We start from the raw sequence: 17,213 nt of genomic DNA on the forward strand, positions 1-17,213 counted from the left end.
CCCTCCATTATTTTGTGGGTTCTCTACTTTCTAGATAGGGTCTCCCTATGTAGCTCAGGCTAGCCTAATGATCCTCCTGCCTTAGCGGCTAAAGTACTAAAATTTCAAGTGTGTGTTATCATGCCCAGCTGCTGTAGTACTTTTAAATTTTTGTTATGTTTTACTTATTTATGATGCGTCTGAATGAATCACTGCCATGGCAGACATGTGGAGATCAAGGATAATTTAGGGGAAGTTGACTCTTTCTTCCACCAAGTGGGGTCATCATGTGTCTTCCTTATTTGCTGACCCACCTTGCCTGTCCTGCTATGTTCTCCTTGAACTAAAAACTCTGGTAATTTATTCTCACACAATTATGGCTAAATTTTACACATGCCACATCAGGAAAATTTACGAAAAAGTAACGATTTGCATTCTTAGATACTTTTTTTTTTATCTTATACTTTATTTTTCTTCAGATAGAAAATATGTTGAGTGCGTAATCCCCAAAACAAGTACAGTTGTGATATTGTTGTCCAGCCCATTTTCACACCCCCATATCAAGGTAACAGGAATACACTGACTTTATTTTTATTTTTTATTTTTTAAAGATTTATTTATTTATTATATGTAAGTACACTGTAGCTGTCTTCAGACACTCCAGAAGAGGGCGCCAGATCTCGTTACGGATGGTTGTGAGCCACCATGTGGTTGCTGGGACCTGAACTCTGGACCTTTGGAAGAGCAGTCGGGTGCTCTTACCCACTGAGCCATCTCACCAGCCCTACACTGACTTTATAATGCTGGGATGGAGGCAAAGAACGAACAGTTGACTGCTTTGACTGCCAGCAATCACTTAGCTTTGTTTGGACAAAGACCCTGCAGTCCATGAGAGGTTGAAATAGAAATGCATTGCCCAGGTCACCAGCAGGGTAGGACTTGCTGTCCAGCTATGGGAAGGCACTTCAGCTGTTTGCTCTTTGAGGTCCATGGGTATTCTGTCCCCTCAAACTTTTGTCTCCCTCTCACTGTGAAACTTTAATAAACACCTTATTGAATTCCAAATAAAACATTAAAAGCAGAAATAACTGGAGGGGGGCCTGGAGTATTGGTTCAGGGTTAATTGCACTTGCTGTTCCTGAAGAGGACCTGAGCTCAGTCTCTGGAACCCCCACGAAGGCTCAGAGCCACCGGTTACTTCAGTACCAGGGGATCTGAGTCCCTCTTCTGGCCTGTGTGAGTACTGCATGCCTGTGATCTACATCCATGCAGGCTAAATAAAGTCATACACAGAAAATTGAAATGAAAAGCTGGTGCACATCTTTAATCCCAGCACTCAGGAGGCAGAGGCAGGTGGATATCTGTAAGTTCAACAAGACTGGTCTACAAAGTGAGTTCCAGGACAGCCAGGGCTGTACAGAGAAACCCTGTCTCAAAAAACAAACAAATCATAAAAAAAAAAGAAGTTACTTGTGTTCTACTAGTCCCTAAAATAAATGAAACTGAGCCATTTTCTTTGATTTACTAAGCCCTGGTAAAAATTTAATTCCCAAGTTAAAAAATTTTGCAATGATATTCACATTAAATGACAATCGTTAAAGAAAATGAGTATTTTCCCACCACAAGACTGTCATGAGTTGTAACTTCAGTACCGTTGTACTTTTATCTTTTCAACATCTCTTGACTATTTTATTCATAAATTCAATTCGTGTTAGATATAACTTCTGTAACAGCATCACAGGCAAACCCCCTCAGCGTTTGTCTCCAGGATCCTTGAGGATTCCATCCCAAGTTCCATCCCTGGGGCTCTATTCGGACCAGTCCTCTTTTGCCTGAATCAGGCTTCAGTTTCCCTCTAGAGACACACCTAATAAACGCCTTTCCCTTCAAACAAATTGCTACCCACTTTCCCTTGAGTATAAAAATGAACACAGTTACCAGCAAAGAGGCTCTTTACAGTTTGGTCTTTGTGCCAGTCACAAGCTGAGTCGATGTCCTTATCTGTCACACCTCTATTTGGTGACTTGATGTACCTGGACTTCCTGCCCACAAGTCTCCTTCCTTGTTTCTCGGAGCTAGGTTTGCAGCTTCTTTTCTCTCTACTTTGACAACTCTTTCTTCTCAACTATGCCCACAGAGAGCCTGCTCGAGCACCTCCCGCCTAGTGAGACCTTTCCCAGGTCCCCAGGCAGCATCTGAGCACTGCTGCTTCCTTTCCCTTTGCTGTCTCTGTCACAGTGGTGTTCTTAACTCAGTCTGACCTATAACCTAATTACCTGTGATAAATCACTCTGGACTGGGAGTACAGGAAGAGTTGACACTATCATGCCATTTCCCTGATAACATAACACAAGTTCTGCCAGGAGACACACAGAGCTAAATTGCTCTCCTTTGGACTGTAGCAGAGATCACTGGTTACTCCTGCATTTATTCCACTATTAAAACTCCCTGATCTCACAACAGCTTTGAAGGGCTCTTCTTTAGGAAAGAGAAATGAACTTCTGTCTTGTTTAAGCTGGTAGGTTGAGATGTCTCTGCTATTCGCCGCTGGCATTTATCCATGTAAAACACCATCATGGCCAAATTGAGATGGCGAGAATCAACAAGTTAAAACGGGATGGGTTTTAATGAGTTATAAAGAAGGCCTTGGAGCTTGGGAGATGGCTAAGAGGGTCAGGCCCCTGCTGCCAGGCCTGGCCACCTGAGTTCATTCCTGAGACCCACACAGTTGAAGGAGAGAACCAACACCTTCAAGTGGTCCCCTGACCTCTCTACTGTAGCATGAGCTTGCGAGTGGCTGGAGGTTGATGTTTGGTGTCTGTTTACTGAGCTCCACCTTAGTTTTTGAGGCAGGGTCTCTCCTGGATCCAATTCCCCAACCCCAGGATTATGAACATGTGCTACTGCACTTGGCTTTTTGGGTGAGTTCTAGGGTCCTGACTGGGCCCACACACCTGCTCTAGCAAACACTTTATTTACTGAACCATCTCTCCTGCTTGTGAGATGGATTTTTGTGAACACTTTTATTTTGGTCTTTTAAAATATGCTATATTCATGAAATCAGCGTATCTTAATTGTGATTTTATTTAAAGGCAAAAAGAATTGGCTAAAAGAATGAGCAGAGTTCCATTCAATTCCAAATCCATGTGTTCTATAAACACATATCCACAGGATAAAGTTCTCTGTCTTTTAAGTCAGGGTCTCACTATGTAGCTCTGGCTAGTCTAGAAATCATTATATAGAACAGACTGTCTGAAAACTTACAGAAATCCTCCATTTCTGCCTCTTGCATTCTGGGATTTATGGCATGTGCCACCCTGGGCATTCTCTTTATTAAGCTAACAACTCACAAAATGTCATAGAATAATTAGACATGTAGTACACACTTTTCTTCCTTCTTCTTCTTCTTCTTCTTCTTCTTCTTCTTCTTCTTCTTCTTCTTCTTCTTCTTCTTCTTCTTCCTCCTCCTCCTCCTCCTCCTCCTCTTTCTTCCTCTTCCTCTTCCTCCTCCTCTTCCTCCTCCCCTCCTCCTCCTCCTCTTCTTCTTCTTGGACAAGATCTCACAATGTAGCTCTGGCTATATATCCTGAAACTCACTCTGTAGGCAAGGCTATCCTTGAACTCACAAAGATCCCCTGCCTCTATTGCCCAAGTACTGGGCTTTTAATTCTAGTACTCAAGATGCCAAGGCAGGAAGATCTCTATGAATTTAAGACCAACATGGTCTACATAGAGTTCTAGTCCAGCCAGGAATACATAGTGAAACAAGCCAGAATTGCCAGATAGCTGAATTGGTGAGCTCTAGATTCAATAAAACACCGTATTACAAAATTAATAAATAAGAAAGAAAGGAAGAAAGGAAGAAAGAAAGAAAGAAAGATTAAAAGGGCTGATGAGATTGCCCAGTGATTAGAGCACATGTCATGCAAGCATAAGGGCCAGGGTTTGGATCCCTAGCACATACCCAAGTATTGGTGGGTACAGCAGCTTGCCTGTGATCCTACTGGGGCAGGCAACTGGCAAGTTCTGCGTTCAAGTGAGAGATCCTACCTAATTAACATGCAGGATGGAAAATGACCAAAGAGGACAGCTGACATCACCCTTTGGCTTGTTTTTATGCTCCTGCCCAAACATGTGCACCCACATACATGCAAACACATGTACACACGTATTCATGCACAACACATGCAAAATGAAATAATATAGGTAGAGAATGATTAGAAAGACCCATCAATGTCCAGCCTTCATACACATGTGTGCATGCAGCCAAATACATGCACACGCAAACAAAATAGGCATTTGGTTTTTTAAAAATCAGAAACATCTTTTTGTAGATTTTTTTTGTTTGTTTTTGTTTTTCGAGACAGGGCTTCTCTGTACAGCCCTGGCTGTCCTGGAACTCACTCTGTAGACCAGGCTGGCCTTGAACTCAGAAATTCGCTTGCGTCTGCCTCCCAAGTGCTGGAATTAAAGGCATGTGCCACCACCGCCCAGCTTGTAGATTAATTTAAAAGGTTTTGCTAAATGAAAAGACATTGAGGTGCATCATAAAGAACAGGTGGCATTTGATGCAAGCTTTTCAGAGGAATGGCATTAGTTTGCAGACGAGAGGCAGGAAGAACGACCTGGGGGAGGAGGGGAAGGTCGGGCTTCATTGGGGCATTGCACACTGTAGTCCTGGGGGAGAAGGCTTCGGGGTAGGCTTTAGAAAGGTTGGGACCCGAGTTCTGGGGAACTCTGTACATCGGGTTAAGGAGTTTAAAATGAATGTAGTAGTTGGGTGGGAGCCATCAAATCTTTATGCGGGACTGTATAATTAATTATCTCAGCTGTGTTTTAAGAGAATTAATCTGGCATCAAAGTACAAAATGAATGGAAAAAAAAAGCAGAGGAAGAACGTTGATGATATATAGGTCACACTTGGCATCTGCACTCTGCCACTTACTGCGTAAGTAGGGCAGGTTATTTCACCTCTCTGGGTTTCAATTTCTTCACCTGACAAACCGACTTCAAGGTTGTGCGGATTAGATGAGCTCACAGACAGTCCCTGGGCCAGAATCTGTACACCGTAAATATTAAGCAGAGCTGTGAAGCAGAGGCTATTAAGGGACGGGAAGGGGTGCTCAGAGTCACACTGGAGGGTAAGAACTCAGAGGAGCAGCAGTGGCAAACCTGGTGCAGCTTCGTTGTTTGTTTTTGTCAACTTGACACAAGCAAAAGTCATCCAGGAAGAGGGACCGTCATCCAAGAAAATGGCTTGAAAATCTGAAAAGGGGGGCATTTTCTTTACGAATGACTGACGTGAGGGGGCCCAGCTCATCGTGACATTGTGACCTCTGGGAAGATCGGTTCTAGGCTGAATACAGAGCAAGCTGAGCAAGCCATGGGAGTGAGCGAGTAAGCAGTGGTCCCCCCTGGGCTTTGCTTCAGGACACGCTTACAGTTTTCTGCCTTGCTTGACTGGGTTTCTGCTTGACTTTCCTCAGTGATGGACTCAGATTGGGACCTGTAAGGCAAAAGCATCCTTTCCTCTCCAAGTTGGTCGTGGTGTTTATCATAGCAATAGGAAGAAAACCAGGACAACATCCATGTGATTCTGAGCCAGGATAATAGCAGAGCTGGGAAGAGTTCCATGAAATACAAAGAGCTGTTCAGGCTTTGTTTCCTCTGGGAGGACTTTTAGCTTGAGGGGCTGGAATGTTAAGCTGAGATGAATCAAGTTAGTTAGCAGAGTTGAGGAACTGGTGCAGAAGAGACACTGGTACAGATGCCAAGCTAGACAGATATTTTTAATAAATGAGAGACTAGGAAACAAATAATAAATCTATTTACTTCATAAATAAAACCATGAGAATGGGTTAGGTCAGCAAGGACAAAGGGAGGGGAGAGAGCAGGAGGCTAAAGATACAGCCTAAATTGCTTATTTCGAGGGTGTGAGAAGGGTGTCAAAGATTATGTGCTTAAGAGAACAGGACAAGAATCCAAAGCAGTGGATTCGTTGCCTGCTTGTTCAAGAGCACCACTTTGAAAGCCTGAGTTGGTACAATCTGTGCTGGAGGAAAGCCTGAGGCACGTCCCTAGCATGGCAGAACTGTATTAATCATATTGTATTACCAATGGTGCTTACTGACTGTCCTCCCCAAGGACCTAGCACAAACACAATTTGCAGTGGGAAGCAAGGCTCTTTAACGTGTCAAAGCAGCTAAATAAATTTTACATTAAAAAAAATTAGGGACCAGATGGTGCCTCAAAGAACCTTTGGAAACTGGGTTGTCTAGTGCAGCAGCTTTTTCTCAATAGAAACTGTAGACAGAGCCGGGCGTGGTGGCGCACGCCTTTAATCCCAGCACTCGGGAGGCAGAGGCAGGCGGATTTCTGAGTTCGAGGCCAGCCTGGTCTACAAAGTGAGCTCCAGGACAGCCAGAGCTATAAAGAGAAACCCTGTTTCGAAAAACTAAAAAAAAAAAAAAAAAAAAAAAGAAACTGTAGACATTTTAGCTCATGGGGTGAAGTCTTTACAACATAATGCTATATTACGTTAATGTAGACTAATTCCAATTCAGCTCATATAAGGGCCAGTCAAATTGTGCTTCAAAGCACTTTTCCTGCCTGGAAATGGATACATAAATATGTGTACCCAGAAAAAATCCTAGGCTATATAACCAACGTAGTCATTGGGATTCTCGCTTCTGGGGAGACTCTGAGGGGCCGGAATGTTGCTCTTCACGCACTTCAGCATTTACCAAAATAATTTCAAAATGGCATCTATTTGAAATATAAAAATGCTTTTAAATTCAAAACAAACAACCCATACTCCTCTTTTATATGCACTGAGACATCAAAGGGAAAAAGGAAAACATTACCTTATTATGGTTTATCAAGAAACTCTGTCAAAGTCATGTCCACATGAATAGATTAAAAAGTCAGGAAAATGAAGCATTGTATGTCAGCAACTGAAGACACTGAATATCTAAACTGCACAGTGAGTCTCTTGTTACTAGAGTTCTTTCTGGGACTTTGAACACAGTCTACTGCTTCTTAGACTTTATGTACAATTGAATAGGTCTTTTAAGGGGAATAAGCCTTGAGGCCAAATAAAGCCCTCTTAAGTGAAGGTCATCTGTTTAAGAATGGCAGGCTAATTCACAAGGGTGTATCAGATACAACAGAAAGCTTTCTGAGGTGTGGCCATTAATGTGGTACAACCACCTTAATTGTACTGGAAAACCAACAGTGGTGTTTCTAAAACCCTTGGAAAATGGGCTGTCTACTAAGGCAGTTTATTCTCAATGGAGATTGTATACTTTAAATCATTGTATATTTTAAGTCATGAATTTTTTTAAATTCATATAATAATGTATAATGTAATAATGTTATGTTAATGGCAGTTAAGTTACAGGTTGCAAACACAAGAGATTCTGCAGCTGGGGAGGAGCTTGGCTGAGAAGCCCGGGAGGTTCAGGGTGTTGGCAGCAATGGATGCAGATGACTCACCAGTCTCTAAGGAAATCAATTATCTCAATTATCGCCGCAATCAATGTGCAGGAGCCTCGGGGATGGGAGGTGTAATTTTAGGGAGCTCTAATGATGTAAGGTGATGTAAATGAAACTGAATTCTCTGAATATATATACAGCTTGTGCATTGAAAGGTCTGGGGTTGTACTTTTATAACACAAGGTTCCCTGGCAGCTGGAAAGAGAGATTTTTTTTTAAGCAGCCAAAAAATATTGGATTGGCTTTAAATTTGTGTTTTCACAATTATTTTGCCTTCATCCTACCCGAGATTGGCTATGACGGCAAAGGCAACCGATGTCTTGGTTATTTTACGAATACAGAAGCAATGCTGACCTGTTTCCATCCTGGCGTCAACCTCAGGACTGACGTGTGATGCGGGGCCCTCATCTATCACACAGTTTTTCATTGTCTTCTCCCTAGAGCTGTCACACAGAAGGATTTATTGAAAACTCAAAAGAAAGCCTCTGAGACCACTGGTCTATGCAGCTTATAAAATACTAGTTCTTCATTTCCCCAAATGCTCTAGGACTAATAAAACTATGCTTTACAGATATCCCAGTGGAGGCCATGATTTGTTTTGTTTTGGTTTTGGTTTGTTTTTATTTTCCAAGACAGGGTTTCTCTGTGTAACCCTGGCTATCCTGAAACGCCTGTAGACCAGGCTGGCCTTGAACTCAGAGATTTACCTGCCTTTGCCTTCCCTCTCCTCCTGTCTTTATATGGGTTCCACAGGTCACCAGACTTACATAGCAAGCACCTTTAGGCCTGTGAAGCCCCATTTTCATCATTGAACAAATTAATGATTTTTTTTTTTTTTTTTTTGGTTTTTCGAGACAGGGTTTCTCTGTATAGCCCTGGCTGTCCTAGAACTCACTTTGTAGACCAGGCTGGCCTCAAACTCAGAAATCCGCCTGCCTCTGCCTCCCGAGTGCTGGGATTAAAGGCGTGCGCCACCACGCCCGGCTCAAATTAATGATTTTTAGCAATACCTATATATCAGGCATTGCTATAGACACTGCAGATACTACAGTAAACAAGGTCCTTGTTCTCACGAGTTTATATTCTAGAGCCGGGAAGAAAAGGAACAGGTAAACAATGCGGGGGCTGTAGGAGTACCTCCATGGTAGAGAGAGGTCTTGTCTAAAGCACTGAGGGATCTGGGCTTGATCCTCAATGCCACAAAGGAAAAGAAAGCAAAAGGTAATTAGATAAAAGACATATGGTGAGGAACAGAAAGATAATGTGGAGATATGTTCATGACGTCTTATTAAAAGAAATGCTGTACATGTAGGAAACAAACTACCATAAAGCCATATATGCATGCGTATAGATACTGCACACACAACCCATGTACTTGTAACACACATACATATATATATAATAAAAATAGGGTATTTAGTGTGTGTATCTCCATGTGGGTGTGCACGTGGAGGCTAAAAGCTGACATCAGATGTCTTCCTCGAGTGTTCTCCATCACATTGTTTTACACTTAGTCTTCCATGGAGCCCCAGAGCACTTATTTGGCTAGGCTGGCCGGCCATTCAGACCCCAGGTCTTGTCTTTGCCTCTCCTGCACTGGGGTTCAGACATGTGCTGCTATGCCTGTTATTTATTTATTTATTGATTGATTGATTGTCGTTGTAGTTGATGATGTGGATTCTGGGGCTCCAAACTAATGTCCTCGTGTTTGTGCAAGCAGGTGCTTTTCCTGACTGAGTCACTTCCTCAGTCCTAGAGAGCGATAACTAGCATTTGTTTCCGGGTGTTGAATAATACACTAGACAAAATGAGCAGACTGATAAATATACTCATGTGTATTTAGAATACACATAAGAATGCTATAAATAGCTTAGATCAATAGCAAAAGTATAGAATGGCTTTGACTTTTTTGAATTATTTACACTGTGAACAATTAATTTGAAAAACTAATGAAGCTAATTTAAAATTTTCAAATTACATTCACTCACTCCTGATTGGATTCGTTTCTGTGATATGTGTGTTCATGTGTGTTATACACATGTGTACAGAGGTCAGGAGACAACTTGTAGGAGTCAGTTCTTCTGTTCTACCATGTGAGTCCCAGGGATTGACCTCAAGTTGTCAGACTTGGGGGTCAGAGCCTTTGCCCAGCAAGCTATCTCACCAGCCCTAATGAGGCTAACTTTTTTTCGTTGTTGTTATTGTTTGGGTTTTTTTTTTTTTTTAGGTTTTGTTTTGTTTGTTTTTTGAGACAGGGTTTTTCTGTGTATACCTGGCTATCCTGGAAACTCACTCTGTAGAGCAGGCTGGCCTTGAATTCTGAGATCCACCTACCTCTGCCTCCCAAGCCCTGGTACTAAGAGTGTGCTCTACAAGGCTAACTCTTAAAAGCATGAGTTTGGTGTAGAAGATACGTTTTCCTTTGACAGGATTTTATATCCAGAAATTCAAAACTCTGCCATTCAGATACCTGGGAACCTCAAGGTCTCTTTACTCTTTGTTTTGGAGTTTTTGATCTGTTAGAAATTTGCCAAAGCAACAAAACAGCCTTGCCTATGGTCATGAAATCCTAGTTCAATGCCAACAGACTGCCCACTAAGGATAACTCTGCCAAGATAGGGTAGGTAAGGATTCACAGAGTGAGAGGTCTCATAGCGTCCTGTCGCTAAGCTGTGGCAGTAACGATGGGGAACTGATAACAACCGCAGCCAAAGTAAACTCTCCAGGTCAGAAAGGAAGAGGGCTTAGTTCTCGGCCCTATAGACCTGTTTTTAAACAGACAGTTTTATTCTAGATCTGAGAGTTCTGCTGGAAAACGAGGAAAGCAAACTAGAAATCCCCTTGAACCAAACTGAAAAAAAAATACAGAAGTTTTCCTACCTTTTTTCCACCTCTAAGAGAAAATTTTCACTGTTGCCCAACTGACTGAAATGTAGCTTGGCCGCTCTCCTCTCGCTGTCACGGACGGCTCGGTCATCTGGAGGCGAAAGCCACGGTGTGAGCATGTTTCTTTTTCAGAGTCAGAAAACCATGTTTGCAGAGGAAAAACTGAAGCCCAGAACTCAACGCATGCATTAGAGACAGGTCACAACACAATTCTATTATGTTGTCACTGGAGCAAGCAGTAACTCAGTTGTCACAGCAACCACTGCCACTGGCTCACCTGCTCCTTCAGGCAAGTGGAGCTGGGACAGACAGCAAACAATCACATTGTAAGGCTCAGGGTCACATTTTTTTTTTTCCTGAAACAATTTTTAACTTAGTTTCCCAACAATAGCCTTTCCAGGACCATACGAGATTAAATTGTATAGCAACAAGAAATATATATATATTAAACAAGGAAATTATGTAGAAATACAGAGCAGCTAGCTCATTCTAAGGAATGGGTTTTGTTTGTTGTTGTTTCGTTCCTTGACGACTAGTTCCCAGTGAATTGTACTGGGCTCCTATTACTCTTATGGTTAATAGAGCTGGGCACCTGGGAAACTAAGGCTCAACTTGGAAATTTTATGTTGAGGAGGAAGCAGTGGAGAAACCATCAGCTGAAGAAAACTAAAGCTGGAAGTAACTGATAAAATCACAGATGGCCTTTCCCTAAACAATAAAAGTACTGCTCACACATCCTGCCAACACAAAGACTTACATAAATATTGACTGATAAACAAATGTCTCCTGCCAGTGCACACTTCGGTCTACCATGCAAAAGGTTAAGAGGCAGCTGAGTTCAGTAATATTTTGGGGAGGAGTGGAAGAGGAAGCGGGTCTCACCCAGTTTTTCCAGCGTTTGCAGTGTGTACACGGCAAAGAGCCGATAATCTGTATCTTTCCTTACAACAGGATTGAGTCTCAAATCTAGTTCTTTGAGGAAGGGTAAGGGTTGTAGTCGGGACACCTCCACTAATGAAGGAATGTTGTTATAATATAAGTTCAGCTCTTGGAGTGAGCATAAATACTGGATTCCCTGAAAAAAATGAAATTAAAGCACATTAGGAACTATGTATGCATTGCTGATCCTCATAAATAGATCATGTGTCTTTCTCTCTGCTGCTCTCTGTGCGTCTCTGTGTGTGTGTGTGTATTTGTTCTCTCTGTGTGTCTGTTATCTCTGTCTGTCTCTCTGTCTGTCTGTGTGTCTGTCTGTCTCTCTCTGTGTATTTGTTCTCTCTGTGTGTCTGTTCTTTATCTCTGTCTGTCTGTCTGTCTGTCTCTCTCTGTGTATTTGTTCTCTCTGTGTGTTTGTTCTTTATCTCTGTGTGTGTGTGTGTGTGTGTGTGTGTGTGTGTGTGTGTATTTGTTCTCTCTCTGTGTCTGTTCTTTATCTCTGTCTGTCTGTGTGTGTAGGCCAAAGGATCTACCTTAATTTAAGAGTCTTCCTCAATTACCTACTACCTTATTTTTGTTGTTTGTTTGGAGACAGGGTCTCATTGTCTAGCTCTGCCTGTTCTGGAACTCACTATGTAGACCAGCTTGGCCTCAAAGTCACAGAAATCCTCCTGCCTCCTAACTGCTAGGATTAAAAGCATGTGCCACTACACCAAACACCATTTTGTCATTGAACCTGTAAGGTGGCCAGCAAGCCTCAGGGATCATACCATCTTTGCTTTCCCAGAACTTGAATTTCATGTACTGAAATCTAGAATAAAAACCTCATGCCTTGTGCAGCAAGCACTTTACCAATTTCTTCCTACTCCTTTTCCAACCTTTCTTCCTACTCCTTGTATTGCCCTCTGCTCTTCTGACCTGAATACTTTTTTTCCATTGAGATCATTTCCTGATCTTTCTAGAAAAAATATGCACAGTAACAACATTGCAAGTATTGTTCGATGTGTACTGTGCATCGCTCCAGCAGAGTCTCCTGGGTATATCCTAAGCCCACCTAGTCTTCCTTTTAGAATGGGGACTAAGAATCCGTATGTTTACAAGTCAGAAACTTAGTGCCTTCTACATGCATTGAAATGTGTACTATTGCCCTTGGCAAAGCAAGTTTCATATGGTTTCCCCTGATATCTATATCTATATCTATCTATCTATATATATGTCTCATCTATATGTCTAATGTCTATGTCTATGTCTATGTCTATGTCGTCTATGTCTATGTCTATGTCTATGTCTATGTCTATGTCTGTCTATGTCTATGTCTATGTCTATGTCTAATGTCTAATGTCTAATGTCTATGTCTATGTCTATGTCTGTCTATGTCTATGTCTATGTCTATGTCTATGTCTATGTCTATGTCTATGTCTATGTCTATGTCTATGTCTATGTCTATGTCTATGTCTCTATGTATTGAGATTGGGTATCTCTGCATAGCCCTTGCTGTCCTGGAACTCACTGTGTAGATCAGGCTGGCCTTGAACTAAGAGACCTGCCTGCCTCTGCCTCTCCAGTGCTGGAAACTAAAGGGATTTGCCATCCTACCCCCGGGCTTTACCTAATACTTTATAAGAAAAAATTTTAGGCATAAAGGTGAAAGAATTTATAGAAAGTAATAAAATGGAGTTGGGAGCCTGTAAAAAGAAGATCCTCTACTTCCCAGCTGACATTTTCTATCTTATTTCTTCTCGTGAGACTATAAATTGAGTTAACCTGGCTGATCATGGAATAAGGAACCTACCTTTAGACTAGTGATCAAATTCCTTGATAAATCTAAGGATCGGAGACTTCTGAAATTTCTGAAGGCATCACCAATAGAGTGGATTTTTCCGGCATAAGATCCCTGCAATGAGAGAGACTCCACCAGTTCTGAAAAGAGACCAGTGGATGCATGATCATTTCCTGCTGGATTAACAGTAGTCAGCTCCCCGTCCTCCCCTGGGACTCTGAAAGGTCCTCCACCCACAGCTTGTAACATCAGATCTTTTGCCTTATTTGTCTGTTGAGCAGGGACACCTGTCCATTTGGGAAAAAAATAACAATTGGCTGAAGATTAAACTATTTTTTTAAAAATTACTTACAAATAGCAATATTAAAAATATTTTAAAAATAGCAGTGTGGTCAAAGACACCGATATGAACTGCAGGGCAACAGCTCTTGGGGTCCCTAATCACCTGGCAGCTGTGGTGCAGGACCCTAAAAGCTCTTGAAACAAAATTTACTGATCCATTTGGAGTTTTGATGCTTTGGTCTGCTTGATTTAGTTTTATTTTGAGGCTGGGTCTTACTAGGTAGCCAGGCTGTTCTCAAGTGCTCAGTAGTCTTTTGTATCTGTTTTCTGAATGCTGGGATTGCAGGCACAAGTCAACCATACTTCCTAAACAAAATTTGAGAGGTACTTTGCACTGCTAGAATTCAGCTTTTTAGAAAACATCCTCGGAATTTTCCCAGGATATATACTATAGTATACGGTGCAAGATGTCAACTTCAAAGATATTTGAAGATAAAAGCAAGCAAGCAAGCAAGATGAAACTGCCAAGGGTTCCTCACATGAAGCTAGAGGGAAGCCACCTAAAGAACACACACAGATACAAAGAATGAAGCACAATGCCTGTGACCTGCACTTGTCGTCTAACCTCCTGGTGCACAGGCTTCCTATCTGCAAATGAAAGGAAGAACTATACTTAACTCATAAGATGTAAGAATTAAATTAATGTATATATAAAGTTTATGATAGTGCCCATGGGGAGTGGCGTTCAGCTTGGTGGCACAGCATTTGCCAAGAATCCTGTCCCCAAAGTGTACATGGCTCATGAGTGATATCAAAGTATTAATTAATATTTTGTGCAATAGTCACAAAGAACCAAGTTTTTTTTTCAGAGCCTTACATGGAAAATCTTTAAGGTATTGACAGGGTGCTGGGAAAACAGCTCAGCAATTAAGAGCACTGGCTACTCTTCCAGAGGACCCTATTTGGTTCTCAACACCCACATGGTGGCTCACAATCATTAGCAAGTCCAGTTCCCGTGGATCCAATTCTGATCTCTGCAGGCACCAGGCATATAAATGGTGCACTTACAAACATGAAGGCAAAACAGTTACATGCATAAAGTAAAATATATCCAAAAATCATACTAAGAGGAGGAAAGAGGGAAAGTACAATCGTGTGTGTCTCTGTGTGTCTCTGTGTGTATGATTAAGTAAAGTCAACTAGACTTCCAAGATGATTGAGAAGAGATGAGTCTCAAATTTGCCAATACAAACTACTAGATTTGGTAACCCAAACTGAAAATAGCCACCAAAACTGGAAGGGGGTTCTACAAGATCCAACTTGTAGGTGAATGCCAGAGAACTTAATTGAAATAAAAATTTTAAGTGCTGGAGCTGTTTGGGTCTCATCATTTGCTGTTGTTGTGATGGTGGTGGTGGTAGTGCAGGGTCTCACTGTATAGCCCTGGCTGGCTTCAAACTCAGAGATCCACCTGCCTTTGCCTCCTGAGTGCTAGGAGTAAAAGTGTGAGCTACCCTGCTCAGCTCTCAGAAGTTTTTAAAAGCCATAAGCTGGAGATCTCGCTCAAGACAAGAGCCATACTTCAGAGAAGTTGGTATTAGTGGAATCTAGATAGAAAACCTCAGAGGTGATGGTTGCAGGTGAATGTGAAGGTGCAGGCACAGGTTTGGGAGGGAAGGAGACAGAGGGTGGACCTGGGGCTGCCGGAGGGCCTGGTTCTTAGTACTTTCTGAACGCAACAGAAGAGGGGGCTCCACAGCCTCCAGCTCTGAAGACTGTTCTGACCCACCCTTTCCCCAGAAGCACAGGAAACCTTATTGCATGCAAACAAAAAGCCACGAAACCAAACAAATGAATGGACGAATGAATAAATGAGTGAATGAATGAATGAATGAATGAATGAATAAATAAATAAATAAATAAATAAATAAATAAATGGTTACAGTGGACTTTTCAAAGAAAAAGCAGTACAGAAACATCCATAAGAAATGAAAATCCTCTGGAGAGATCCCCCCTCCAAACAATGGGAGACATCCTTACAAAGCAAAGGTTCTTAAAATGTGACCCCTGACCCCTAGAGGTCTGTGAGACAGGTCCACGAGGTGGAAATACTTTCCTTAAAAGTTGTTTTTGTAACAATCTGAAAACATGAATTGCCTTTTGTACTGTGTTGATTTCGCACTTACAGTACAAAAGAAACTATCCATTGGCCCTTTAGGGCGATGTGTTTCTTCTCTGGTATATACTGAAGAAAGCAGATGCACAGACACATATGGGGAAATGTGTTATAACTAGACACTTATCTTTTCATTATATTTCATTCATTCAGTGTGTGTATAAGTGTGTGTGTGTGCACATGCTACAGTGCACATGTGGCAGTCAGAGGACATCTTCAAGAATCAACAGTGGTAGGATAATAGGTGTGTGATAGCATACCTGACAGTAAACATTGTTTTAAAAATAAAGTAAGCCTGTCATCTCAGGAAAGCAACTAATAGTCACTGCTGTCTGTGATAACATTTTACGTGTATATTTATTACATATACATATACACATTATATATATATATATATTTATTACATATATATATATATATACACACATTTTATGTATACACACACACACACAATTTGGGGGTGTGTGGATGTAGCTCAATGGTAGAACAAATGTTTAGCATGCACAGAGTTCTAGGTTTGATACCTAACATTTTATTTCTCCAAAATAGAATTCTGAAACAAGTCTATCTGTCCACCCTGAACTGGATGCTTCCCAAACACTTAGGTCTTTCTAATGAGATTAGTTGGAGATACTTCAGATCTGGACTAGAGACAAGGCTCAGCAGTCGAGAGCACTTGTCCTTGCATGGGACCTGGGTTTGATTCCAACACCCACATAGCCATCTGTTCTTTCTAGTTCTAGGGTATATCCAACACCCTCTCCTGACTTCTGCTGGCACGAAGCACATACAGACATGCAGGCAAAACACTAATACACATAACTATATCTTTAGAAAAAAATTGATTTTTTTTCCTGTTTGTGGTGGATTAAATAAGAATGGCCTCCACAGACTCATATATTTTAATGCTTCGTCAACAGGGAGTGGCACTATTTGAAAGGACTAGGAGGTATGGCCTGGGAGGAAGTGTGTCATTAGGGTTTCAAAAGTCCATTCTAGGCCCAGAGTCTCTTTTGGATCAGGATGTAGCTCTCAGCTACAGCTTCAGTGTCATGTGAGCAGCCAGGATGATAATGGACAAAACCTTTGAAACTATCAGCAAGCCCCCATTAAATGTTTTCTTTTATAAGAGTTGTCTTGGTCATGGTGTCCCTTCACAGCTATAGAGCAGTGATTAAGACAATGTTGTAAGAAGATTATCTGTCAATATTTAGAAGAACTACATAACTCAGGGCATCAATATTTCCAAATGACCAGTGCATGATGTTTCGGAATCACACATGGGTCATTCAAATGCAAGATGTACCAATATATTTCACTATAAAAGTGAAAAAGGACAGTTATACAATTTCAGATTCCACACACAACTAAAAGTCAAGAAACTCCCAATTCCCCAGTTTTCATGTTTTATCAGAGAAGGAAAATATCCATAATTCTCATAAAGGCTATGAAAATATTCCTCCCTCTTGCAATTATGTACTGTACCATGCCAAGTTCCTAAAATACACATTTAAACAAAACAACACCATATGAAAACAGAATTTAAAATGAAGCAAGTAAAAGAATAAGGCTGTCTTGCATTAAACCAGATATTAAAGAAAAATTTACAAATATATATATGTATATGTGTGTATATATCTATATCTATATCTATATCTATATCTATATCTATATCTATAT

The 17,213-nt window shown here is 41.3% G+C and overlaps 1 protein-coding gene across 4 annotated transcripts in view; it reads right to left on the reverse strand.

Annotated features, from left to right (window-relative positions):
* Lrrc36 (leucine rich repeat containing 36) overlaps window positions 1-17,213 on the reverse strand; it is a 47,313-nt gene that overhangs the window by 22,596 nt on the left and 7,504 nt on the right. For 3 of the 4 annotated variants that reach the window (XM_021170131.3, XM_029480791.2, XM_021170130.2), the window contains exons 2-5: window positions 13,088-13,215; window positions 11,242-11,434; window positions 10,354-10,450; window positions 7,828-7,916 (exon numbers count right to left, since the gene is read on the reverse strand). In XM_021170131.3, the coding sequence (XP_021025790.1) occupies window positions 7,828-7,916; window positions 10,354-10,450; window positions 11,242-11,434; window positions 13,088-13,215 (507 nt within the window). Of the gene's footprint in view, window positions 1-7,827; window positions 7,917-10,353; window positions 10,576-11,241; window positions 11,435-13,087; window positions 13,216-17,213 lie in introns of those variants that run through there. The other variant, XM_085843635.1, reaches the window with a different exon arrangement.

The sequence above is a fragment of the Mus caroli genome, unplaced genomic scaffold (assembly GCF_978045245.1).
Source record: "Mus caroli unplaced genomic scaffold, Mus_caroli_1 scaffold_10, whole genome shotgun sequence".
Taxonomy (NCBI): Eukaryota; Metazoa; Chordata; class Mammalia; order Rodentia; family Muridae; genus Mus; species Mus caroli.